Consider the following 27,542-nt stretch of genomic DNA (forward strand, 5'->3'; position numbering starts at 1 on the left):
CTCGGCTATTGCGCCCGTCTGAAATGAGGAACAAATCAGAAAGAAACAGAAAAAAGAAACAAATAAGAAAGCAGCAGAAAAAAGGAACAAATCAGAAAGCAGGAAAAAGGAACAAGTCAGAAAGCAACAGAAAAGAGAAGCAAATCAGAAAGCAGGTAAGAGGAACAAATCAGAAAGTGCCCGGAAAGAGGAACAAATCAGAAAGCAATAGAAATGATTAACAAATCAGAAAGCAACGAGAAACGAAGAGCAGAAAATTACCGACAGGATGACAAAATCAGAAACCAGGCGTGAGGAACACATCCAGACGCTGAAAAAGAAATCATCCAGCTTTGCCACCAACTGGGTGGGGGCTGTGGGGGAAATTTAGTCACAGGAGACATATCTTGAAAACTAGGAACAAACCCATAGGAGAATTAGGGAATGAATCCAAGAACTGGGAGTCAAAAATCGTCTTACTCAGGACGAAACTGATGACATGGGAACAAGTTCATCATCACACGAAAAACAGCAACCCAATCCAGAAATAAGAATAAAATCTATAATCTGAGAACTAGTCAGTTTGTGGAGACAAATCATCACAGCGAGAACAGATCCACACAGTGGGAAAAGATTCACAAAGTGGGAAAAGATCCACACAGCGCGAAACTGAGATCCACACAGTGGGAAAAGATCCACATAGTGGGAAAAGATTCACAAAGTGGGAAAAGATCCACACAGCGCGAAACTGAGATCCACACAGTGGGAAAAGATCCACACAGTGGGAAAAGATTCACAAAGTGGGAAAAGATCCACACAGCGCGAAACTGAGATCCACACAGTGGGAAAAGATCCACATAGTGGGAACAGATCCACACACAGTGGGAACAGATCCACACAGCGGGAACACTGAGATCCACACAGTGGGAACAGATCCACACAGCGGGAACTGATCCACACAGTGGGAGCAGATCCAAACAGAGGGAACAGATCCAAACAGAGGGAACAGATCCACACAGTGGGAGCAGATCCACACAGAGGGAACAGATCCACACAGAGGGAACAGATACACACAGCAGGAAGTTTGTGGGTTAGTTCGCCTGTGCCTTCATTTCATGTACCTCCATACAAGCTGACAGAAGCACAACACAGCACTGAGGTGAAGGTGTGTGTTGTGTTGTTGAGGGGATAGAGTGACTGCACTTGTTGACTGACTGATAGTCATCGCTCCTGACCTTGTTTGCAGAGAAGGGGGAGGGAGAAAGAGAGATAGAGGAGGGGTAGACAGAGAGAGAGAGGAGGGGGTAGAGAGAGAAGGTAGGAAGGGAGGGTGAAAGAGAAACAGAGAAGAGAGAGAGAGAGAGAGAGGGAATGAGGGGGAGGGGGGGGGGAGAGAAAGAGACAGACAGACAGAAACAGAGAAAGTCTGAGAGCAAAAGACAACAGCAAGAATGCGACACTACAGACAGTCTTTAACACTTTCGGACAATATCACAGACAATTCTGTGTATGCCTGTGTGTGTGCACGTGCACTTTATTATTATTCTAATGTCATACCACATGTCGTGTGTGTGACATGCTGTTTAATGCTGTAGTCCTACTGTGTTGAATCATGTGTCATTTTCCTCATAAATGTTCATTGTACCAGTAGAACTAATACTTTTTATTAATGCCTTTTCACAGTGTTGTTGAATCGTTGTGTAGACGTGTGCGTGTGTGTGTGTGTGTGTGTGTATTAGACTTTAGTGTACATGTGTGTATGCACGCGTGTGTGTGAGAGTGTGTGCAGGACTGTATGTGCGTGTATGTGTGCGTGTATGTGCATGCATGCATGCGTGCGTGCGTGTGTGCGTGCGTGTGTGTGTGTGTGTGTGCTTGCGTTTGTGTGCATGTGTGTGTGTTTTTTGTTTCTCTGTGTGTGCCTGTGCCAAGTATTCTTTTGTCTTGGTTATTGGACAAGGAGGTGACTTCCACCAAGCTGCCCAACACTTTCCAAGTCTATAAAACCAATTTTAAATCATAGCAGTTCTCTCTTCCCATACGGTATCCATAATGGTTCCCACAATCCCACTGAACGCGTACCCATCCAGATTTCAGATTGGCTGGAACAGCAGTGACAGAACCAGCACCCGGCGGTGAGCCATCCTGAAACACACCACAAGTGTCACTCTCCACAGCCAAAGGCAACAACATCATAGGAAGCGAATGTATGATATAAATCTTTTTTTTTAAAGACGTGTTAAAGAAACACCTCCACCCTACTTTCCTTCCCCACTTCAAGTTGTCAACAATAACAAAAACTGGATTGCTTCTTTCATATATTTTTCAAAAGGTAGAATGAGAAAAGAAACACACACACACACAAACACAAATGATTCCATAGTGTGAAAATGAAACTGACAATAATCTCTTACCCATACATTTAACGCAAAAGTAAGCAAAAGAACAATTTTCTACGCATTATAGTTCCAGATCCCCAGTGTTAGTAAGGTGATAGCTGAAAGTTGGGGATGGGACAAAGGACAACTAGACCTGTATGATGTTCGACTATGAAATTATAATAATCATCAGTAATAATATTCTACAAACACTGGAAATAAAAATGTAGCCTCTGCTCCTTTCTGTCCACACACAGCACACTCACAGCATGATCAGACACAAGGTCCAGTGAGAGGGAGGCAGGTAAACAACAACAAGAGGATGGTGAATCCATCCCAATAACAAACAGCTATTGCTGACACAGGTGTCAGTGACTCCAGTATCCTCCTCAGTGAATACTGTTCCTTCTTGAAAGAAACACCTGAGTCACTCTGTGTCTGCATTTCACGGTTTTTCTTTTCTCTCTCTCTTCATCAGATCCCACACAGACTTCTGGCTCAAAGTACAGGTCCACCAGTGCTCTGGCCAACACTGGCCTCTTTCCACCCTGCATCCAGATCCAGATCGACACAGAGGAGTTACATCCCTTCCTCTCCAGATCTTCACTGGCACTCTTTGATCAACACTGGCTGAAAGGACTCAATATTTGTTGTTGTGTTTAACTGTCTGAACAGATGACAAAACATTACTATTTAGAAATTCATGTTTGACACAACAAACAGCAGTCAGTAAAGCAGTACACGTACCTGTGTTCCATAGCTTGGACGCCAGTCCTTCCCCCGCCTGACACGATCTCCAACTTTGATGACAGCTGCATACTCTGGTCCTTCACAGGGAGGTGGTCTTCCTGTAACACAGAATTATCACTGCAGCATGCTCTGGTCTTCCCTAGGACAGTGACCTTCCAGAGACTCAAAATCAACTTTTCTGAATCAACTGTGGCCAAAAAAAATTTGCTTTAAAGATCTTCCTGTCACTAAAAATCATTTTCCCTTAATCGTCCTGTGAGTCAAAAAATTCATCTTCTTGCAAATCAAAATCAATCTTCGTGTGACTCAAACCTGTCTGTTCATGAAATGGAGATTTTGTCAATTCTACTTCTTGCAGATAAAGATTAAGGAAAAAAAACAAACACCCCACAGAATATATTTCAAAGGTTATCTTTATCATTCACTCTCTTTCTCTTGTCCACACACTCATCAGAGGAAAACTATGAAATACACACTGTACAATCATTGTGCATCAGAGTTACAGAATATTTGACCACAACAAGGTCCATGGCTGCAGAGACTAACATTTCTAAAAAGCCTGTGGCCAGCCCTACCCACAGCTGACTCTGCCATGGGGTCAAAGGGAAAGACCAGGACCACACAGCCCTGTGTCATTCACTTCACAGATACATGTTTGGGAATGTTGTTCAAAGTTCCTGACCAGTACTGCAGGTGTCTGCATCTCTCGGGCCTGGTTGATGCCAGGACACATCATGAAAGAAGTGTAGGGTACTCCCTTGTCACACAGTTCCAAACTTCACTGGATCACTGAACCAGAAGCATTATCAATAACCATATGCACACACACACACACACACACACACACACACACACACACACACACATATATATATATATATACAGAGAGAGAGATATGTATATGTATATATGTATAGACACATACATAGATAGATAACCGACCAGTAGACAGACACAGAAAGACAGAGAACAGCCCAGGAGGCGAGAGGGAGAAAGACATCACCACAGTGAGACAGACACACAGAGAGGGAGTGAGGAGAGGGGATGTAAGGTGATGATACCAAGGTCAGTGGAAGATAGGAAGGAAGAAGCATTACAGAGAGCTGTGTAACAATACTCACCACACCAAAGGCACCTGTCCCCAGTATTACCCTGCACACAACCCACAGGGACATTAACCCAGCTCACTGCTCTCACAAGCTGACATTTCTTTCTTCCCTTCTGCTGCCTCTCCTGTCCTGTCATCTTTTCAGTCATCATCATAAAAACTACACAAGGCATCAAAAGAAAACAATCTGTACAGCCCTGAGGTATCCCCTCAGCTATTTTTCAAACAACCTACAGCAACAATCCCAGCAGTTATCTCCGACTGAGTCTATTTCTTGAGACAAACAGACATATCTGACCTTGTTTTTTTTATTTCGGTTAAAGGAAACTTGATTATCTGCAGCTATGTATTTATATTCATGTATGCTGAGTGCATTGTGTCTTTGCATTGGTCAGGCATCTGTACCACACACCCTATAAAAATCTTGTCTTCAGAAAAATGTCATAATCACCACCTTACCCATCAAGATGCTGTTTTAACTAATCTCAATAACAGCTAAGCAGTGACATGAATCTACCACATAGTTTACACATTACTTCGACAAGATCACAATTCATTTCCAATTACACATGTAATAATACCTTGTCCTGGGCAGAATCTGTCAGCATCCCGATGTCATTCACAGCTTTCTTGACTTTATTGATCTTGTCTGTCTTCAGCACCAGATTCCCCGTTGTTGTCTTGGCGTCGTCAGGGAGTTTCCGTGACTCCAGACCAGTCAGGCGTGACATCAGCTTTCCCATCATGCCCAGTAGAGAACTGTCTGCTGCAGAAGAGACCAGCCGTTCAGCAGTAGTTTTATGAGCATAAAAGACATCTTTCTGGTTCTCCAAATCCAGTTTGCAGGATTTTCTTTCGGCCAGGAAGGCGTCTTCTCTCTCTTGGATGTCCGAGTTCATCTTTTGACGCCGCGTCTCCAGTGATGTCTGCAGGCCATCAAATGTGACCTTGACCTCATCTCTCATGGCTTTGAACTTGCCCTTGCCATCTGTTACTTGGGTGTCAATTTCGTTGATCTGATGGGACAAGAAAAAGTATACACTTTTTTAATTACTTATATTGCCGCTTGCACATGACACAAAGCAGACCATAATTCATCTATAAACATAGTTTTACTGATTTGATAATTGATTGTCCCTCTCCATCTGATCCTTCTGCTACTCTGTGTGTGTGTGTGTGTGTGTGTGTGTGTGTGTGTGTTTGCAAACACACGTGGGCATGTGTTATATCAGTGCAGACTAACACACCAAAGACGGCAACAGATGACTTGCCTATATGCATCTGATGGTTGTGCTTATAGCACACTACAAAAAACTGAATTTAAAAAAAATCAGTATAGCATTCAGCTATGAACCCCAAACAAAGTTTTTTTGGAACCTCAATAAGTTACACAATGCTCTGTCAAAGACAGTCTTTAAAAATGCTTTTCCATCCTGTGTTCTTCAGGTACTTGAACTTTTATTCCAATTTTTGTGGGGTTAAAGATTTCATTTTCAGTCCATGACCAATAATACGTATCACTTTCAGTCATAAAAATATCCAGTCCAACACGAACACACATACTCTCTCTCTCTCTCTCTCCCTCTCTCTCTCTTGCTCGCTCGCGCGCTCTCTGTCTTTCAATGTTAATCTGTCAACCTTTTCTTTTTCTATTGAAAGAGGTGGGGGCTGTCTACTGAACCTTTGCCACAACAGCAGCCTCCTTCTCCTCCAGTTTCTGCACATGTTTCTTCAGCTCCTCCCTCTTCACTGTGGCCACGTCTCCAATCACTGCCAAGTCAGGACACTGGCGGTGAGATGTGGAAGCACACAGCACACAGATGAGTTCCTCGTGACTTGTACAGTACAGCTCTGCCTGTTTACTGCTGTGGTTCACACAGGGTGTTGGGGGGTGTGAGGCCAGCTGCTCAGTGGTCAGATCGCTCAGCTTCTCTGTGACATGTTCCTGAGTTGTGGGAACCTTAGAATGGGTCTTAGCACAAGAAGTGCAAAGTTTAACGCTACACTGGAAGCAATACAAGACGGCCTCTGCGTCTTCACAGCTACAAACATGACTGCCGGTCAGTGCTTTCTCACTCTCAACTACAACAGCCGTAGCAAGGTCCGTGGGCAGTGCGTCCACTTGGGAGGCAAGGTCACCCTGGCCTTTGTCAGAGGCTGGAAGAATCTGCTCTCTGCACAAAGGGCAGCCACCTTGGTTTCCAGCCTCTTCCAGCCAAGACACCACACACTTGCGACAGACGAGGTGCGTGCAGGGAAGGATTTTGGGTTGCTGTAAACTGTCATGGCAAACAGGGCACTCCATGTCACTTGTTGTTGCAGCTGCCATGTCTGAAACATACAGTTGGTAAAACTGTGTGTGCATACCGTTCTGAAGATATGGGTATCAAGGAACTGTGAATGTAAAAGAAATGTTCTAAAGCTAAGATCTTGACTCAGCACATTCAACTGTTCTGTTCACATCTGTTGTGCTTTCATGTTTTAAACCTTGCAGGTGTTTCTCTCAGGTTTGAGTCAAGCATGATCCTGAGTCGAGAATAAAGTACAAAGATATACTGTCATATCTATGTGTCCCAAATCAGTGCAGACAAATGTTATTTTGATTATTTTTATCATGGCTCAAGTAATGGAGTAGCAACTCTCTGCATGTGTATGTGTGATAGTGTGGGTATTAGGTCACAAAGAAAATTATTTGCAACAATAATGATAATTAAGCATCATTAAATCACAAACCTGACCATAAATTATCATGGCTGCAGAACTGAAATATGTTTCATTTTTAGCAAAAAGGTAGCACAGTCACTGACCTTATCGTAAGAAATCTTACATAATGTAACTGTGTCAGCTAACTGGCTTATGATCCACTTCCAATTTCTATCCCCCTCGACTGTTTCAACGATATGATTCTAACATTCGTCTTAGAAACACTCTTGAGACTTTACAGTCCAACAACAAGGGTTTGTTCTGTCATGATCTGATCTATACACAACTAGAATTGCTCCAGCTTCTGTCCATAGCCACAAGTTTACTTCCACCACAGCCTCAGGAGAAGACAATGAACGATGTGACAGAACTACACTATCATAATCTAATCACAAACCAAATCTTATTTTTAAAATGATTTAGTAGCTACTTATCAGCATAACACAACTCTAACGGAACAAAACTGTTAAAAATTTTAGAATAGCCAAATATGCAAGGAAGAAATAAAAAAAAAACTGTTAAAAATTTTAGAATAGCCAAATATTCAAGGAAGAAATATGAAGATGTGCACATGCTATCATATTCTAATTTTGATTGAGGCTGGCGAAAATGGCTGTGCTGCCTTCCACTCCCCAAACACGAAATTAGTCAATCAACCATCTCCCACATTACTGATCATCATAGACAATAAGCTAATACAAAAACCCACACTGTACATGCCGTACAAGAGAGGTGGGGTGGGGTTTTTTTCGTCGCCAGAACAAAATCTAAAGTTGTGGACCCACCTAAGCCTGCTATTCGCCTTTCAGAACTTGGTTTGAAACATTGCACTGTTCGCTAGTGCATTTGGCCTGCGATCATTACAGGCAACGAAATAGTGCTATATGTAATGTCTACATACGTTAGTATGGATTTGTGCGGAGAGACATTATTATCATTACCATTTATTTATCTGTTTACCTTTTTTTTTTTTATATCAAACATCGTTCTGGATATTGCCCTTGGAAACGCGGATGCTAATAGCAACAGCAGAGCGATACAGAAGAGCTTATATTATCTGCGTTAGTTTCATCAAATGTTTTGAACGCACACGCAGTGTTCGTGGATGTTGCTTGGATGCAAATACACAACACTACATCTGACGACGAGGATGGGAAGACAAAGATTCTCACAAACCTATCAACCATGCATATGATGTGGTGGACAACAATATTCACGTGAAAAGTGTCCTGCAAATGGCAAAATGTGTCGTATTTGTGCAAAACCAGTACAAAGCATGTCTTCGAAGAAACATCAAAAGAACAACCACGCTCAACCTGCTAATGTCAAAATCCACAGAATTCAACAGAACAGTGACAGTTCAGATAAAGAATATGTGTTTGGTGTATCAGAAAAACCAAGCACGGCACCCCATGCCAAAGTGAACATTGATCATTCAGTTCCATTCCTCATTGACACCGGTGCATCAGTTAATATCACTGATGAACAAACACACCGGTGCATCAGTTAATATCACTGATGAACAAACACACCGGTGCATCAGTTAATATCACTGATGAACAAACACACCGGTGCATCAGTTAATATCACTGATGAACAAACAGTTCAGAGAATGACACCAAAGATCACCTTGAAGCCAACATCAGCATCAATCTAAGCATATGGTACACGCACACCTCTTCCAGTTTGTGGAGAATTTTCAACTGAAATCATGTACAAGACTAGAAACGCAAGCATCTTTCTTCGCCGTTTGTTAAACTCTGATGTTAAAGACAGCAATTTGTTGAGTGCTGCCACTGCTCAAAAGCTTAACTCACCAATTCTGCATTGATCACATCACAACGCACTACGGCTAATATCCTCACTGAAAACCCACGTCTGTTTCGAAACATGGGAAAGCTAAAATATGTCAAAGTGAAACTCTACATTGATGACAGTGTCCAACCCACTGCACAACATCACCGAAGGATCCCATACCATGTGTGGAAGAAGGCGGAGAAAAAACTTCAGTGGCTTGAAAACCTCGCCATCATAGTTAAAGTTGATGGACCAACTCCCAACTCCCAAGGGCCCATTGTTGCAGTTCCCAAAGCAAAGAAACAAGATGGGATAAGAATCCATGTTGACACGAGACTGCCAAACAAAGCAATCCAAAGAACGCGTCGCGTCATATCAACTATTGACGACATTCTGATGCAACTGAATGAGTCAAAAGTGTTCAGCAAACTAGATCTGAACTCGGGATATCATCAACTTGAGTTGGACGAGGAATCACGTAGCCTAACATGACGACATTTTCTGCTCATGTTTGTCTCACAAACATCTGAACTTTGAAGTTATATCAACAGCAGAAAATTTTCAGAATCAGATTTCTGAACTACTGTCTGACGTACCAGGATCAATCAATACCAGTGACGACATCATAATTCATGGTGAAACATAAAAGGAGCATGACATCGCTCTGAGGAAAGTAACCACTCGTTCAAAGGACCCACTCTAAATAAGGCGGAGTAGACCATACTGGATTTCATGGTTTCATTTTTGGCGCATGTTTTTCTCAAATGGTAAGCAGGTTTAAGATCTGTTCGATGGTACTTCTGCCATTGCGGATTCCAGTTGTTCTTCAGCAATAATAGTATATGCTTACGGCTGTAATCTGTTCAGACTGATATTGAGCATTACTCTGCTAGCATGGCTGATCTAGCCAATAAGCTTAAATGGCGCTTCCATTTCTGGTATCCGAAGTTCAGACACTATTTCAATGGCAATTTTCAAGCGTAGTTGAAGAAACGTATCTTGCCATGAACTGATGTCATCAGTTTTCAGTTCTTTAAAAAAATTCTACTTTAATTGTTGGGTTCCCATACACTTTTGTGCAGCCTTCTTGCCACTCTAGCAGATGCACTAACACAGTCAGAGGGATACTCTTTCGCAGCATCACACAACAACAGCAATGAAAAACAAAAACGACAAAAAGAAAGTGTGGATGTCTATATGCCGGAGTAAAAATAGTCATGCATGTAAAAGCCCACTCGATCGTAGAAACGAAGGAGTTGCAGCCCACGCAGAAGAAAAGTACAAGACAATGTCCACAAATCAGTTGTTTTTGTTTTTTTTAGCAATTTCATTGCACGCGCGTGTCGAATTTTACAATGATGAATGAAACACTATACACCGGCAAATCAAATCATGAGTAGCAGATTGACTCCAACGATCGAACACAGTCAAATGAAATGGAGAATGAATAGAGGTAATCTAACATTTGAACATCACAGCTGTATCTGTTAACAAGGGGAAAAAAAAAAGCTGATGTAATGTCTCATCACTTTCAGTTCAGAACCAAAGCTATAATGATATCACTTTCAAAACAAATGTTCGAAAATAACGGAATATGTCTTAAGTCATATTGCCGAGATGCTTTAGTCCCCGATTATGAGAAAGTATATTAGTGCTTTGATTTTAAATTAAAGGTGCAAAGCCAATTAACAAAACAGGTCACAAGCATGAAGATAACGTGGACAAAAGTCTGTGAAGACTGGTTAAAAGCTGAGTACGCCAAGCTACGAACTGTGAGGAAGAAGACCGAGATTTGATTGAAATTTATATATTTATTCATAGCCGGCTAGCTAGAACGATATAGATATATAAATGCCCATCTTCATCAAAGAATAAAGAATATTTCCTGTCAAGTAGGACATCCATTCAAATTAAATAAGTAATGTGTAAAAAAAAAAAAAAAAAAGTAATAATTTTTTTTTTAAGACACAAAAAACCCCACCAATTTTCCAGCACATGTTCTTTTCACCAACAGTTTCAAAAACTTCAATAATGATTACTGACAACAAAACGAAACAAAACAAAAACAGTTAAAAAAAACAACAAAAAAAACAACAAAACGAACAAAACAAAAAAAGAAGAAAAAAACAACAAAGACTAATGTAAATTGAGGGACGTAGCCTGCGTTGGTCTACTCCCCGTCCCCTCTGTCAATCAAGTCAAACTTATTCTTAAATGTTTTATTTCAGTCTGATGAATGAATACCAGTGCGACCTATTTTACTACATAGCCTACTGATGCAACAAGGGGTAGGGGATGGAGCGGAGGAGGGGAGGGGGGGGCGTTAAATAAAAAGAAAGAAAAAATACAGCCTCACCGAAGCTCTTCCCTCTAATCAATTGAGCCCGAAGAAAAAGTGTCCTCTGATGGGCTGACAGCTTTAAGCGGTAGGACTAGACTGGTTGATTGATTAACTTGATTTATTCACAGTCTGTTATTTCGAACAAGTTGATGATTTCAGACTCAAAACGGCGCCGCCGGAAACTCCCAAGCTTTCATTCAATAAACTTAATCAGTGTCCACAAACTCAACACAACTGAAGAATCGAACTATCGGTGTCCGTCGAGGCTCTCGATTTATCCCTCTGTAGTCAACACCACAAAGCAATGTGAACACCGACAGTGTCGATTCATGGAGTAATGTCGGTCAGCATAAACAAACATATCACGAGATGCATTATGATCCAATGCGTTATTCATCTGATAAAGACCTTGTTCCCTACCTGTGGTGCATATTGCTCTTGCTGGTAATGGTAGAGAGACAGATAAATAGGGGGTTGGGTTGCGGTGGAGGGAGCTTTAGTGAGGGGTGTGGGGGGCGGGGTTCGTCAGTTGGATATAGGTTTGGGCCGCCGGGCATAAAAGGACATCGTTATCAGTGTTATCTTCGTCAAACTCTCAGCCTTGTTGTGAAATGTGTGTGTGTGTGTGTGTGCCGTCAGTGTGACACATTTACATATCGTATTATCTCTTCAGTATTCCCGATATCCTTCAATTTTTTCTCCTGTTTGTTTTCTGCCTCCTATAACATCTATCTGTTTTGATATACCTATTATATGAACAGCATTTCTTTTTTACATGTTCAATTTTATTACATAGGTAACTACTAGTGCCCCATTCGAACGAAAATTCTCGTGCGTTTTGAAGTGCAGGTATGTGAGACTCGGAAAATGACATGCTATGTATAATCAAGAGGATGATCGACCCTTCTAATCAAGAATTAGGCATACGACGCGAAATAATCCATAGCTTAAACAGTAATTGACAATTGTCACATAGAACCGCCATGATGTTGTTTTTCCAATTGACTGTGGGGTCCGGCCAGTGGAAAAAGAAGAAAAGAAAAAAAGTGGCTGTCTGATTGGTTTGGACTGAATGAATGTGTCGTTGCAGTAAACACTGGCAAGATGGCAGCACGTTAGTTCAGCGACTGACTAATCTGTATCAAAATTGACTGAGTACAATAACACTCAAAACAGAGTCAGTCGAAAACCTCTGAAAAATGGGTAACAAAATCAGTTGAAACAGGTCCCTGGGATTAAAACACTAAAACCGGACTTGACCAGCGCTTACTGTACAAGGCAGTTTCCCCCATGCACAGATTAAATCCGAAAATGGCGGGAGGCCGAAGGGTTGGGTAGGGTCGTCTACCTGTTACCGGCCGGACGTTTACCGTGGGTAGTTACAACTACCAGGCGTTTACTGGGTAGTTAAAAGTTTCCTACTCATCCGTCGGTCCGACGGGAGACTCCATCAAAAGTAGTGACACAATAGGAGAGAACCACTTCATGTGAGGGGCGGTTATTGTTTGCAAGGTTTCCCATTCTTCCTTGGCTGCCTGGTGAGACAGACTATTTCCAAATTTTCTCATTAGACCTGTCTGAAATCTCCCTGTGTTTTGAAAGTGCATTAAGACAATATAACTTGTTCATAATCGACAATAGATTGACAATTTATTTCTAGCTCTGCTAACGCGTTATTCACATGTAAAGACAAAACTCAAAAGTGGAGAGAGAGAGAGAGAGAGAGGGGGGGGGGGGGGGGGGGGGGGGGCGTGGGGATGGGGGGGTATTTTACGATCGCTAATTCGGGAGTTCCCGGAGATATTCGGTTGGTAATCATGTTCAGCCCACGGTAGGTAACTCTTCATTTATTCTGAGCTTTCACACAGGTGAGGAAGTTTAAGGTGAGTAGTCTGTGAACTGTGTCCGTAAAAAGTGTACGGTGAGATTGCTAACAAACGAACTAGTTTTAGAAAATCCTGTAATTGGACAAGGTCTAAATCTATAGTCTATCCCAGAGTAAACTGAAACATATTTTGCTGTTTGTCAATTCTGTGTTCAGCAATGAGAGAGCGACGGTTTCCTAGTTTGGAAAAAGTTCTACTTTCGGTTCATAGTTTCTGAAAATATACGTTCTTCACTCGAGGTTCTTCACTCGAGGGGTAAAAAAGGGTAGACCTTTATCAAATGGGAATGTTAGAAACAAAGAGGACAATAAAAGTTTCTTCTACCATCGTCATCATCTTTTAAATGCAAAATCGACATTAGAATACACAACCAATAACGCAGCCCACCATTTTTATTTTTATTTTATTTCAGTTGTCATTGTTGTAGTTATTGCTGTTGTTTTATGATGCTGCAAAAGAGCATCACCCTGATTGGCATTGACTGAGCAAGCATGTCAGTTGAGACTTATACGCCAACCTGGCAAGATAGCTGCACAAAGGCATGTTTAGGGACTGAAGGTATATGTATCTGATATGCATGGGGAATGAAGGTATAATGAATCACTTGCACCGAAAATTGCTGAGATCTGTTCATGGCATGGTACATTGCTTCAACTATGCGTAAAAGGTTCCAATGAAATAAGTGTCAGAGATTTTGGATAGACGAGTTGGAAGCACTATATCGAAGCTATTGAAATACATCAAGAGTGATTTGAAGGAGACAGTTATGGTTATTAACTGGAATATCCTTGCTGTTTTGTAGTACTCTGTACAAATGCTCAAGAAGGTAATTTCTATCAGTGTAACTAATGATGGATTATGATAATGAGTTTATTTGTTTAGCACCTAATCAAATTATTTTGCATTCAGCCCTTTACAGTTACAATTATTCCAAAAACAAATTGTCCATCAAAACATGCAGATTGTTCAATTATTGGCAATATCCACATTTCTTCCCCTCCACCCTCTGTGTGACTGATGGAGTGAAGGTCCATGGTTTGATGTGAACACTGCTCATTCTGTTATTAATTATTCAAGCAGTCATGAGAATATATTGTGTCCAAAGTACATACTAAAGTGAATGTCCATAGTAAAGACCCCCAAACCAATTTTAACATCCAAAACCAATTGCGTATATCACAATGCCTGAACAATGCAGAACCAAACTACAACACCCCAAAATCAGTCCCACTCTCTCACCCTCCCCTCCACACAACACCTCAGCAACACACATGGAAAACAGAAACAATCACACACCCACACTGTTGCAGGAGATCAACTAAAGGCAATTTTAAACAGGTGAGTCCAGGTTGGTTTTGAAGCTGGAAATGGACTGGGAGTGCCTTGATGCCTGTGGCACAGGTTTCCACTGGAAGGGGACAGTGAATGCAAAGTATCTTTGACTGAAGGACTTAGTTATAACACAGGGAATCTCATGCATGTGACTGTCTGATGATGAATGTAGTTGTCTTGCTGGAAATTTAACAGTGAGGAGATCAGGAAGATAGGTGAAGAAGCAGAGAAAGCATGAAAGCAGTGTGAGGTGAGTTTGTATTCAATCTGGACTGTACTGACAACCAGTGGAGTTGTTTCAGAATAGGATGAATATGGTCACTCTCAGGCCATTTGAATACAAGACGGGCAGCCGAGATTTTGACTTTCTGGAGTTTATGAATAATGTACTGTGAAGAACCAGCATGTACAGACTTACTATAATTCAGATTTGAGAAGTTTGTTTCAGTTTCACTTTCTCAAGGAGGCATCACTGTGTTCAGACAAATCCATATATGCTACACCACATCTGCTAGGCAGATGCTTGACAGCAGCATAACCCAACACGCTTGAGAGCTTTTAGTGCATGCTTATATATTTGTGTACCTATCAGAGTGGATTTCCTTTCACATAATTTTATCAGAGGACAACACTTTTTTTTGCCTTGGGTTCTTTTTCAGTGCGCCAAGTGCGTGCTGCGTACTGGATCTCTGTTTATCATCTCACCTGAAAGACTAGGCGCTCAGTTTGATTTTCCAGTCAAACTTGGGAGAAAGTGTGAGAGCGGGATTCAAACCCACACCCTCATGGACTGTCTGTATTGGCATCTGAGAGTCTTAACAATTCTGCCACCTTCCTCTCAGATTTGAGAAGACAAAAGCAGAAGTGAGAGTTTTGGATGTGTCAACGGGCAGGGAGTGAGGAATGGAAACAATGGGGTTATAACTGTTACTGAATGTCACAAATGTCGAAATTGTTTTAGGTCAGGTCTTAAGTTTGTCTGGTTAATAGTATTGACAGTACCAGTGAGCTGTATGGAACCATTTTCTGTGCAGACACATAATTATAATTCTCTCCCCTATGCTATTATTTACATACCTCTTTGCCAGCAGGGATCCCATATAGTTGAATCTAAGAAGATTCTTGAAGTCATCATTCTGTCCAGTTACATAGATATCCTATCCCCTAAGTTGTGATTTCAGTCACTGAAACTTAAATCGCATTTTTGTTTTCTTATGATCCCATAAAAAGACCATAAGTAAGTATATTTATTCCCAGCTAAAAGTCCGTGGAATAGGACATTTTATATATAGTGTAGCATTATTTTGTTGACTGTGATAGGATTGCAGGCCAAATGCATCAGCAAACAGTACACTATTTCAAACCCAGGTCTGAAAGGATAAGAGCCAGGCTTACCTAGATCCGCAGCTTTTAGATTTTGTTCTTGTCGCAAAAACATATCATGTTTTACGGTGTGTACACTGTAGATTAGTGTGTAAGCTTACTGCTTATGATGATCTGTAGTGTAGGGAATGGATGATTGATTAAATTGCTGTTCTTTAGGGTGAAGATTGCAGCCCAGTCTTTTTTTTGTCTTTTTTTGCCAGTTTCAGTCAACATTTAAATGCTACAGAATGTGCCTATTTAGATTTCTTCCTTGTATTTGTCCATTCTGTATTTTTGAACAGTTTAGTTTTGTTCTGTTGGAGTTGTGTTTGGTATACTGATGATTTGCCAGTTAAGTACTTATTTGACATTTGGTTGTGATTAGATAATGATGCACTTGTGAGACATCATTCATTGTCTTTTCCTGAGGCTGAGGTGGATGTAAATAAACTTATGACTGTGAAGAGAAGCTGGAGCAGTTTTGTTGTGACATAAATCAGTAATACAATACAAAGTAAGCGTGTGCTCCAGATCAGCTCTCTTGGTGATGATGATATGGATACTACAACTCGCTCTTTCTCCATCTTTCTGTCGCTCTCTCTGTCCCTCTGTCTTTGTCTTGTCTTTTTTCTCTGCACTCTTTCTGTCTTTGTGTCTGTGACTCTTGCTCCCTCTCTCCTCCATCTCCCCTCCATCTCCCCTCCATCTCTATCCCCCCTCCATCTCCCTCCCCTCCATCTCCCTCTCTCCTCCATCTCCCCTCCATCTCCCCTCCATCTCTATCTCCCCTCCATCTCCCTCTCTCCTCCATCTCCCTCTCCCCTCCATCTCCCTCTCTCCTCCATCTCCCTCTCTCCTCCATCTCCCTCTCCCCTCCATCTCCCTCTCCCCTCCATCTCCCTCTCTCCTCCATCTCCCTCTCCCCTCCATCTCCCTCTCTCCTCCATCTCCCCTCCCTCTCCCTCTCTCCTCCCTCTCCCTCTCTCCTCCCTCTCTCCTCCATCTCCCCTCCATCTCCCTCTCCCCTCCATCTCCCTCTCTCCTCCATCTCCTCTCTTCACAATCTCCCTCTCTCTCCTCCCTCTCATGATTGTGTTCATGAAAATGTGTATTAATCTACAAGTTCTGCTAATGGTACCATGAGACAGTGAAAAGTAATTGCTTTGGTATTCCCCTGTATGTTTGTCAACAACCATGCAGTGTGTATCAATTTGTCATGTTTATCTCAGTCTCTGTATGTGGGCACATGCACATTAGACAAAATAACTGCATTTAAATGTTGGCTAAGTCTGTTTACAATAGTGTTTGGCTCGTATGTGTATTTGTGTATCTTTGGTTAACTTGAATGTAATTTTCTCTAGAAATACTTTGCCAACACCAAATTTGGCTTAAAAAATAGAGAAAACAATCATTTCTATTCACAATGACAAAAAAAAAAGAAAAGAAAAAAAGACACTTATGGTTTCCAGTCGTTGTACTGAAAAATTACATTTTTATTTCATATACCCAAAACTTTAATACTTTCACATACTGATGTATTGATTACTAGCAGTCATTTCATCAGTTTTAGTTGAAATAGTAATTTCTTCTGCTTAGTGTGTTACAGTGGTAATACACCTGCAAGAATCAGCAAAATCCTGCAATGTAATAAATCTGGACGTATATTGGGGAACTTTTTTTTTCTTTTTTGGGGGTTTGGGGGAGTGAGGGAGGGGTGGGGGGATGCATTCATACTAAACACTGATGAAAATTTTAAAGAAAAGAGACTGTATTTTCTGAGAGATCTGCAAGGTCTTGAACTGTTTTACCAACTGTATGTTTCAGACATGGCAGCTGCAGCAACAAGTGACTTGGAGTGCCCTGTTTGCCATGACAGTTTACAGCAACCCAAAATCCTTCCCTGCACGCACCTCATCTGCCGCAAGTGTGTGGTGTCTTGGCTGGAAGAGGCTGGAAACCAAGGTGGCTGCCCTTTGTGCAGAGAGCAGATTCTTCCAGCCTCCAACAAAGGCCGGGGTGACCTTGTCTCCCAAGTGGACGCACTGCCCACGGACTTTGCTACGGCAGCTGTAGTTGAGAGTGAGAAAGCACTGACCGGCAGTCATGTCTGCAGCTGTTGTGATGATGAAGGGGCCGTCTTGTATTGCTTTCAGTGCTGCATTAAATTCTGCACTTCTTGTGCTAAAACCCATTCTAAGGTTCCCACAACTCGGGATCATGTGACAGAGAAGCTGAGCGATCTGACCACTGAGCAGCTGGCCTCACACCCCCCAACACCCTGTGTGAACCACAGCAGTAAACGGGCAGAGCTGTACTGTACAAGTCATGATGAACTCATCTGTGTGCTGTGTGTTTCCACATCTCACCGCCAGTGCCCTGACTTGGCAGTGATTGGAGATGTGGCCACAGTGAAGAGGAAGGAGCTGAAGAAACATGTGCAGAAACTGGAGCAGAAGGAGGCTGCTGTTGTGGCAAAGGTTCAGGAGACATACCCCATGCCACTCCCCCACACCCACACCCCCAAAAAGAAAATGAAAGTTTGTCAGATCAATATTGAAAGAGAGAGAGTTTGTATTGGACTGGATATTTTCTATACTGAAATGAAAATGTACCATTGGTCACAGACTGAAAATGAAATGTTTAACCCCACATATGGAATACAACTTCAAAGAATGGAAGAACACAGGATGAGAAAACACTTTAAAATGGTGTTTCTGACTGATCAGAACAGTGTGTAATTTATTAAGGTTTCAAAAGAAGGTTGTTTTAAGTCAGTAACTAAATGCAACACTGAGTAAAAATTATTTACTTTTTTGAAGTGTACTTTTACCACAAACATCAGACATGAAGGCAAGTCATCTGTAGTCATCCTTGTGTGTTAGTCAGTCTGCACTGACAGCATACATGTGCTAATGTGCACGCAAGCACACACACACACACACATGGCAGAGGGATCAGATGGAGAGAGAGAATCAATTATCAAATTATAAAACTGTTCTCTACTGATGAAATGAATCATGATCTGTTTTGTGTTGTGAGCAAGCTGCATTGTAAGTAACAAAAAATGTGTATACTTTTTCTTGTCCCATCAGATCAACAAAATTGACACCCAAGTGACAGACAGCAAGGGCAAGTTCAAGGCCTTGAGAGATGAGGTCAAGGTCACATTTGATGACCTGCAGATGGTACTGGAGACCTGGCATCGAAACCGGAATGCTGATATTCAGTATAAAGAAGACGCCTTTCTGGCTGAAAGAAAATCCTGCAAACTGGAACTGGAGAAGCAGAAAACTGCCTTGTCTGCTCATAAAACTATTGCTGAACGGCTGGTCTCTTCTGCAGCAGACAGTTCTCTGCTGGGCATGATGGGAAAGCTGAAGTCACGCCTGACTAGTCTGGAGTCACGGAGACTCCCTGACGCCAAGACAACAACGGAGAATCTGGTCCTGACATCAGATGTAGTTGAAAAAGTCCAGAAAACTATAGATGACATCGGGATGCTGATGGACTCTGCCCAGGACAAGGTATAGTTTTATATGTATTTAGAAATGAATCGTGGTCTTGTCAAAGTGATGTGTACACTCAGCTATTAAAGAGATTAGTTAAAATAACATCTTGATGGGTAAGGTGGTGATTATGACATTTTTCTGAAGACGAGATTTTTTATAGGGTGTGGGGTACAGATGCCTGACCAATGCAAAGACAATGCACACAGCATACATGAACATATTTACATAGACGCAGATATTCTAGCTTCTTTAAGTTCAAAGAAAGAGCTAGGTCAGATAAGTACAGAGACACTGTCTGCATTTATATTTGTTTCCTAAAATCGATTCTGTCAACGATGACTGCTGGGATTGTTCGGAATTTTTGCTGCAAGTTCTTTGAAGAACATCAGCAAACTTAATGGGTGTTTTTTTTTTTTTTTTTTTTTTTTTTTTTTTTTTTTTGGTTTGGTTTTTCATGTTCACACCAAAAGCATTACTGGACAGTATTGCATTCACAAGTACACATGAAAAACACAAAGACCCAAAACAACATATATCAATAAATGGGAAAAAAAAGGAAAAAGAGACCTATAATTTAAATTCATTTTTCCTACTTTGCCTATTTTGTATTCTAATGTGGTTGTTACTTTGTATGAATTGTTTGTTATTGTAATCTTAAGTAAAATTGATTAAACATGCATACTGAACAACAACAAAATTTTTGGTACATGTGTAAATGTCTATTTGTGTTTAAGCAAACAGTAGATAATATTTTTACCAGATTTGTAGCTGATATTTTCTTTCCACAACATGTAGTCAGTACAATAAAATGACAACATTGATTAACAAAACTACACTTTTTATTGACATACCATTTGTCAGTCCCGTCATTTTGAGTATGAGCACTCGAGATCTATTTTTTATTGCCTGAAATATGAGCACTCTGTTCTTTATTGTCAGAAATATATACAGTGTCCAGACATGTAAGCAGATAATACTGATACATATCTGATGTCAGTATCTTATTCTTATGGTCAGAACATCAAAGATCTGTGTATTTTTAAGAACTGTTTCCCATTCAGCATCATTTATGTTCTGTATTGTATTGTCAGAGAACTTTTTTTTTTTTTAATATACTCAGAATGCAATTTCTAATAAGGAAAAAGAACTAAGACAGGTGATGACTTGTATTTTTAGACCTGTTTAGCATGAATCTAATAGATATGGGCTCTTTTTTCAGAGCTAGGTTTATTTTCAATAGTTTTGTGTGCACAAGTTTATTTTTTCTTTCTGATCAGATGACATCATGGACTGGGTGTCTGGAGCAGAGGGGAAACTGAAGTGCTATGAACTGTGTATTTGTGATAGCTGAGGGGATACCTCAGGGCTGTACAGATTGTTTTCTTTCGATGCCTTGTGTAGTTTTTATGATGATGACTGAAAAGAGGACAGGACAGGACAGGAGAGGCAGCAGAAGGGAAGAAAGAAATGTCAGCTTGTGAGAGCAGTGAGCTGGGTTAATGTCCCTGTGGGTTGTGTGCAGGGTGATACAGAGGACAGGTGCCTTTGGTGTAGTGAGTATTGTTACACAGCTCTCTGTAACGCTTCTTCCTTCCCTCCCTCCCTCTGTCTGTATGTCTCTTTGTTTGGACGTCTGTCTGCTTTTCTCCCTCTTGCCTCCTGTCATTTCTATCGGTCTGTCTGGTATATATCTATCTATCTCTCTATATATATATGTATGTGTGTATGTGTGTGTGTGTGTGTGTGTGTCTGTCTGTCTGTCTGTCTCTGTGTATACGTGTGTGTGTGTGTGTGTGTATATATATATATTTTTTTTAATTTAATTTAAGATATATATGTATATATATGTGTGTGTGTGTGTTTATTGAACTGATGATGCTTTTGCTTTGGGAATCATTGGTATCATCACCTTACATCCCTTCTCCTCACTCCCTCTCTCTCTGTCTGTCTCTCTGTGCTGATGCTCACCTCCTGGGCTGCTCTCTGTCTTTCTGTGTCTGTCTATTGGTCTGTCTGGTATCTCTCTCTCTCTCTCTCTCTCTCTCTCTCTCTCAATACGTTTAAGATATATAACAACAAAATTTAGGTTAGGTGTATCAGATTTGGCTGTACATTATTATAGATACAGAGAACATAATGAAAGAGACCAAATTTGTCGATTATGTAAAACATTCAAGGAAGATGAATTACATTTTGTCTTATGCCGCCCAGTCCTTAATGAGGTTAGACTTAAGTCAATTCCACGCAAGTATTACCAATACCCATGTGCCTTTAAGTTAAGTCTTCTGATGTCATCCACAAGACAGCGTGACTTGCATAATCTATCATGTTTCTTATATAAAGCGTTAAGACTTAGAGAAATTGTAACCTCGTAGTCTGTCATGAACTATTGTTTCTCATGTCAAGTGTTACTTTGTTGAAATCTGATTTTGTTGTTGAATGTTTTGTAACAATATATGTTCGCTCACCCCTTCTTGAGGGGCCATGGCCTGATGGATAAACCATTCGCATTCACATTCTCTCTCTAAATATGTATATAATAACCATATATATGTATATATATATATGGTTATTGATTATGCTTCTGGTTCAGAGATCCAGTGAAGTTTGGAACTGTGTGACAAGGGAGTACTGTACACTTCTTTCATGGTGTGTCCTGGCGTTAGCCAGGCCTGAGAGATACAGACACCTGCAGTACTGGTCAGGAACTTTGAGCAACATTCCCAAACATGTATCTGTGATGTGGATGACACAGGGCTGTGTGGTCCTGGTCTTTCCCTTTGACCCCATGGCAGAGTCAGCTGTGGGTAGGGCTGGCTACAGGTTGTTTAGAAATGTCAGTCTCTGCAGCCATGGACCTTGTGTTTTTTTGAAGAGATGTTGTACTTGTGTGGTGACATCACAAAGTTCCCCTAAGACTGTCCAGGAGGCCGTCATGGGGGTCAGATGTTCTGTAATTCTGATGAACATTGATTTTACAGTGTGCATTTCATAGTTTTCCTCTGATGAGGGTGTGGACATCATAAAGTGAGTGAGTGATGAAGAAAATCTGTATGTATTCTGTGGGATGGTTTTTCCTTTGTCTGTAGATGTGAAATTTACAACATGTTCATGTTTTGAAGAAACAGACTGGTTTTGAGTCACAGGAAGTTCTAGGAAGACCAGAGTGTGCTGCAGTGATGATTCTGTGTTACAGGAAGATCACTTGAAGGACCAGAGTATGCAGCTGTCATCAGAGTTGGAGATCGTGTCAAGCTGGGGAAGATTCATTTCTATGGAACAGGAGTAAGTGTACAGCTTTACTGACTGCCTTGTGTGGTTCACAGCAGTGTCAAACATGAATTTCTACGTTGTAACGTTTTGTCTTCAGTACCAGTCACAAATAGTTAAAACAACAACAGCAACAATGAACAAGATGTCTCACACAGTCCCTAGCGCTGTGTGTCCCCAGCTCTTGGTTCCATCTCTGACCCTTTTCAGCTAGTGTTGATCAAAGAATGCCAGTGATGATCCTGGGAGAAAGGGATGTAACTCCTCTGTGTGGATCTGGATCTGGATGCAGGGTGGAAAGAGGCCGGTGTTGGTCATAGCTCTGGTGGACCTGTACTTTGAGCCAGAGTCTGTGTGGGATCTGATGAAGAGAGAGAATAAAGAAAAACAGTGAAATGCAGACAGAGTGACCCAGGTGTTTCTTTCAGGAAGGAACAGTATTCACTGAGGAGGATACTGGAGTCACTGACACCTGTGTCAGCAATAGCTGTTTGTTATTGGGATGGATTCACCATCCTGTTGTTGTTTACCTGCCTCCTCCTCACTGGACCTTGTGTCTGATCATGCTGTGAGTGTGCTGTGGACAGGAAGGAGCAGAGATTATTTTTTTCCCAGTGTATATAGATTTATTATTGTTATTACTATCACTATTATTATTATCATTATTAGTAGTAGTATTTCATAGTCGAACATCTTACAGGTCTAGTTGACCATTGTCTCATCCCCAACTTCCAGCGTCACCTTCCTTACACTGAGGATCTAGAACTGTGACACAGTGGGATGATAGAAGTTTCCAGGTGTGGATCTGTTCAGTAGTTTTCCTGTGGAGTCCAGCTGTCAAAGGGAAACATCTACACAGTTAGAAAGCTGAAACATTGCCCCTTGATCTCATTACCTCCCGTCCAGAGGAGGAATTTTGTTTGATGTCCCACACATTTTGGTGATTGAAGACATTTTGTTAAAGTGTTTATGAATACATTTGAGTATTATCGGTTAGAAGGGGTTTGGAGATGTGAATGAATGGAGAGTTGGGGGAAACTAGGCAAATGAGGGTGAAATGAGGGTGAAATTTGAAAAAAAAAAATCTAAATACAATTACAGGAAATTACTTAAAGGACTTGTAAAAGAGAAGTCGTTAAACTGACAAGCGAAATAACTGATAATGAATGCAAAAAGTCAAAAACATCAACGTTTTCAGTCACTTGTGAAGACATACTTTCGTGTACATAAGGCTTCATCAAGCTACAGTCAAAAATTATATGCTTAATTGTCAGGTTACTAAAGCATATGCACTTGACATTAGAACAATACTTGGTCTGTAATGAATTTGATAATAGTCTGAGAGTTACACTCCAAATTGGTCTGAGAATCAGACTTGAATTCAAGCACCTATGAAAGTCTCTTTCAAGTATATTGCTTATTTCCTTGTATGACAATAGGCAATATACTTTTATACTATCTGTATGATTCTTTGCTCCCCTTTTTGCTGCCCTGTCTGCTTGGTCGTTATAAAGGAATCCAATATGGGATGGTATCCAACAAGAGTCAACGTTTGCACCCTTCACAATTAGGGAGTGCAATAAATACCTAATTTCAAACAGTAAATTTTCTCTTTGATTATACTCAAAAAGGAGCAAACTTTTTAAAACAGATTGAGAATCAACACAAAATAGGATATTACTTATCCTCATTAGTATTAGAGTTAGAGACTGTTTATGGATGTCTGTGAATGTCTTGATTTGAGTGGGGGGTTTTCTATTGACACACACTTGTTGCTATCTAACGGCTTAAAGGTGAGTACTTTGTATTTGAAACAATGTAACTTTTGTTATTGTTTTAAAAAAAAGAGTACACTTTGCTTGTTTTGGGAACACAGTGTTGTTTTGTATGTCTTTGCTCTGTGTCATAAAACAACAACAAAAAGTGAGTCACAAGGAATAGAAATCAAATTTACATTGCATCTTCAGTGAGTCTACATTCCTTTGACTAGCTTTTCTTCCACAGTGAAGATTTTGGTTTTATTTTGCAAATAAAATATCACAGAACATGTTACAGTGGGTAGTAAACTGTCAGGTGATGGTGATCAACAATGTGATGTGTGCTTCCTGTTACAAGGGAACTGCTGGAGTTTGATACACATAGCTGTGACTTCTGTCTGTGGAGTATACATAGGTTTTAACTGCAAACACACATGTCTGTCTTGTAGCATCCTTTGAAAAGCATAACCTCTGACACTGTGTTGTGCTGGTGTGCTTGTTTCTGAAGTGATCAGAGTTGGAGGGTTTCTTTGCCCCAGGTTCTCTTTGTGTCTGTGGTGTCTTGTTGTCGGGATTTGAACTGACGACCCAGTGGGCAAGGTGAGCTCTGACAGCATGTGCAGAACATTGTCGAGGTGTTAGCAAGTGAAGGCACCCTCAGCATCAAAGGCAATGTCACTGATGTGTTGTTTTGGGGTGTGAGAGGATGATCAGTATTGCCTCACCCTGTAGGCAGCCAGAATACATCTTCAGAGAGTGTCCTGTCCTTTAGAGGAGAGTGAGGATGGTTGTGGTAGGAGGCTGACATGGCTGAAGGTAGTGCCCACACAGCAGTACATCACATCACATCAGGACAGTTCAGTGCAGGACTCAGGGTTCACCTAGTGTCAAACACTGAAAAAGCTGCAGTCCAAGACCACCACCCAGTGCTGACTCACTGGCTGTGTGGTGGTGTGCCTAGAGTGCAGTGTGCACAAGAACATTTTCAGTACATTTTGTTCTGTGGTGAAACGACTTTACTGCTGGATAAACTGGGTTTGTATGAAGCGTGCTGGAAAACTGACATTGGACACACACACACACACACACACACACACACACACACAAGAATACTAATGTTTCCTACTACAGAATGGCACATGACTAGCAAGTGATGTTACAGATTACTTGGTGTTATATATAAGTGTGTGTTTGCACATATGTGTTTCTGTGTGTGTTCATACATTCAGATACATATGTGTGGTCTGTGTGCACACTTTAGTGTTTGTTAGAGTGCATGTGTGATCCTCTGTGCTTGTGTAATGTGTTTGGGTCTTTAATTTCCAGAAATGTGATTTTTGCATATATAACATGCAAATCTGATGCACTTTCAGCTTTTAAAAAACATTGTGCATCAAGGTTCAAATGCTGTTTGCAGTGAACATTGGGTTTGTGTCATTCTCCTCTTGCCAGTATCCACATCATTGTGTGAAGTTGTCTTTCCCTTTTTATTCCCAGAAAAGTCATGCAGTCAGCAAATATCTTTAACTTTCTGCAAGTTTTTTTTATGCAGTTTGTTTTTTTCATTTTATCCATTGGATTCTGGGCCTTTTGAATGTGGTGTTTTCAGGTTGTTGTGTGGAGAAAGTTCACTTTTGTTTACTTTTGCATTTCGTTCCTTTGAGAAATAGATGAATATGTGGGTAAGAGATGATTGTCATATTGTCTTTCACACTATGGAATCATCAAATTGATTGTGCAGTCATCAAATTGATTTTCACACCATGGAATCATCAAACTGATTTTCACACCATGGAATCATCTTCAGCTTGATACATTTTGTTGTGTTACCTCTTTTTCTGAAGAAAAAAAAAATCCAGTATTTTTTTCTTGTAGTGATGCTTTTTGGGGGGAAGTGGAGTAGGGTGGTGGTGATTTTTTTTCCCTTTAATTTTCAAAATTGTGTTTAAGAAATCATACATTTGCTTTTTTGTGATGATGTTGTTGCCTTTGGCTGTGTAGAGAGACTGAGTGACTCTTGTGGTGTGTTTCAGGATGTTGGTACTGTCACTCGTGTTGATGCTGATCTGAGAACTGGAGTGGTAAAGGTTAGGTGGGATTCTACTGGGGACTGTTACACCTACCTTATGGGACAAAACAACTGCTATGATTTACAGCTGGTTTTACAGACTTGAGAATACTTGGCACTGGCACACACACAGAAACACAACACTCACATGCACACGCACACACACACACACACACACACACACACACATTCAGCAGCATGAGTGAGGTATCTTTTAACCAGTGCTGCCAAGCATAAGGGATCACTCACATCATGTGCATTGTACATGTTCATCAAGGGGGAGGTAAGTTTGAGCACGGAGCACCTGAGACCTTTCATTCAGTGAACAGTTCTTGAGTTCTGAAAGCTGCCCTTAAAATGGCAGTGCTAGTGCTTTCAGGTTGTTTTGTTTATTGAAACATTTTAATTGGCTTTTGCTATTTGTACACACACTCACACTCAGACAAACACACGCGCACGTGCACACACACACACACACACACACACCCCTACTCCTCTTTCCCCATTTCACTGCATCCCCCACAGCCCCCCCCCCACCCCCTCACAACCCCCATCCCACTAAGTCTTACTTCATTGCATTGTCCTTCCCACTTCTATTGCCTTGCTTCCTGCCCTTCCATTGCATCCCCCTCCCCCTTCCCCCATTCCATTGCATCCCCCTCCCCCTTCCCCCATTCCATTGCATCCCCCTCCCCCTTCCCCCCTTCCATTGTATCCCCCTACCCCATTCCATTGCATCCCCCTCACCCTTCCCCCATTCCATTGCATCCCCCTCCCCCTCCCCCCATTCCATTGCATCCCCCTCCCCCTTCCCCCATTTCATTGCATCTCCCTCCCTTTTCCCCCATTTCATTGCATCTCCCTCCCTTTTCCCCCATTTCATTGCATCTCCCTCCCCCTTCCCCCATTCCATTGCATCCCCCTCCCCCTTCCCCCATGTTTTTTCAAGTGTGTGCCTTTAGATTGCAGTCTCACAAATGCTATTCATTTTGAGTTGAACAGAGTTAGAAAGAATGAGACTAAGTTTGGTGGAGTTTATGATTTTTATTGGACCACCATTCTGCTTGTGTAATTTTGTGTGGCTTTAAAGTATTTTTATTCCTTTTTTTAAAATACAATTTTCTTGTCATCTGGGATGAATTAAGAGGAATGGTTAACATCCTCAGCACAGATCTCTTATTTGTCTGAAGGAGCTTAATGGTAAAGGTGATATGTCATGAACTGTTGCTTTGTGGCTTTTGTTTCAGATGCAACCGAATTTTGTGCTTAATACGGCTGATTTTTCTTTTTTATACTCAG

The 27,542-nt window shown here is 41.2% G+C and overlaps 2 protein-coding genes across 4 annotated transcripts in view; one reads left to right on the forward strand and one right to left on the reverse strand.

The window, feature by feature from the left end:
• Nucleotides 1–11,418, reverse strand: part of LOC143297388 (E3 ubiquitin-protein ligase TRIM45-like) — a 45,441-nt gene extending 34,023 nt beyond the window's left edge. The window contains exons 1-6 of one of the 3 annotated variants that reach the window (XM_076609710.1): nucleotides 11,072–11,413; nucleotides 5,897–6,546; nucleotides 4,797–5,231; nucleotides 4,229–4,259; nucleotides 3,105–3,201; nucleotides 1,376–2,124 (exon numbers count right to left, since the gene is read on the reverse strand). In XM_076609710.1, the coding sequence (XP_076465825.1) occupies nucleotides 2,073–2,124; nucleotides 3,105–3,201; nucleotides 4,229–4,259; nucleotides 4,797–5,231; nucleotides 5,897–6,544 (1,263 nt within the window). In that variant the 5' untranslated portion in view covers nucleotides 6,545–6,546; nucleotides 11,072–11,413 and the 3' untranslated portion in view covers nucleotides 1,376–2,072. Of the gene's footprint in view, nucleotides 1–1,375; nucleotides 2,125–3,104; nucleotides 3,206–4,228; nucleotides 4,260–4,796; nucleotides 5,232–5,896; nucleotides 6,547–11,071 lie in introns of those variants that run through there. The other 2 variants (XM_076609708.1, XM_076609709.1) reach the window with 2 other exon arrangements.
• Nucleotides 11,419–12,900: 1,482 nt separating this feature from the next.
• LOC143296866 (E3 ubiquitin-protein ligase TRIM45-like) lies at nucleotides 12,901–26,897 on the forward strand. The gene is made up of 6 exons (XM_076608831.1): nucleotides 12,901–12,939; nucleotides 17,464–18,116; nucleotides 18,732–19,163; nucleotides 20,671–20,701; nucleotides 22,345–22,433; nucleotides 26,209–26,897. The coding sequence occupies exons 2-6, from the start codon at nucleotides 17,466–17,468 to the stop codon at nucleotides 26,347–26,349; spliced, it is 1,344 nt and encodes a 447-aa protein (XP_076464946.1). The 5' UTR covers nucleotides 12,901–12,939; nucleotides 17,464–17,465; the 3' UTR covers nucleotides 26,350–26,897.
• The last annotated feature ends 645 nt before the right edge of the window (nucleotides 26,898–27,542 follow it).

Source organism: Babylonia areolata, chromosome 22, assembly GCF_041734735.1.
Source record: "Babylonia areolata isolate BAREFJ2019XMU chromosome 22, ASM4173473v1, whole genome shotgun sequence".
NCBI lineage: Eukaryota > Metazoa > Mollusca > Gastropoda > Neogastropoda > Buccinidae > Babylonia > Babylonia areolata.

Excerpts from the sequence above, each read along its gene's own strand:
- LOC143296866 (XM_076608831.1), top strand. The coding sequence starts at position 17,466 with ATGGCAGCTGCAGCAACAAGTGACTTGGAGTGCCCTGTTTGCCATGAC. Across the intron at positions 18,117-18,731 it reads AGGCTGCTGTTGTGGCAAAG|ATCAACAAAATTGACACCCA; the intron begins GTTCAGGAGACA and ends TTGTCCCATCAG. Across the intron at positions 20,702-22,344 it reads GGACAGGTGCCTTTGGTGTA|GAAGATCACTTGAAGGACCA; the intron begins GTGAGTATTGTT and ends TCTGTGTTACAG.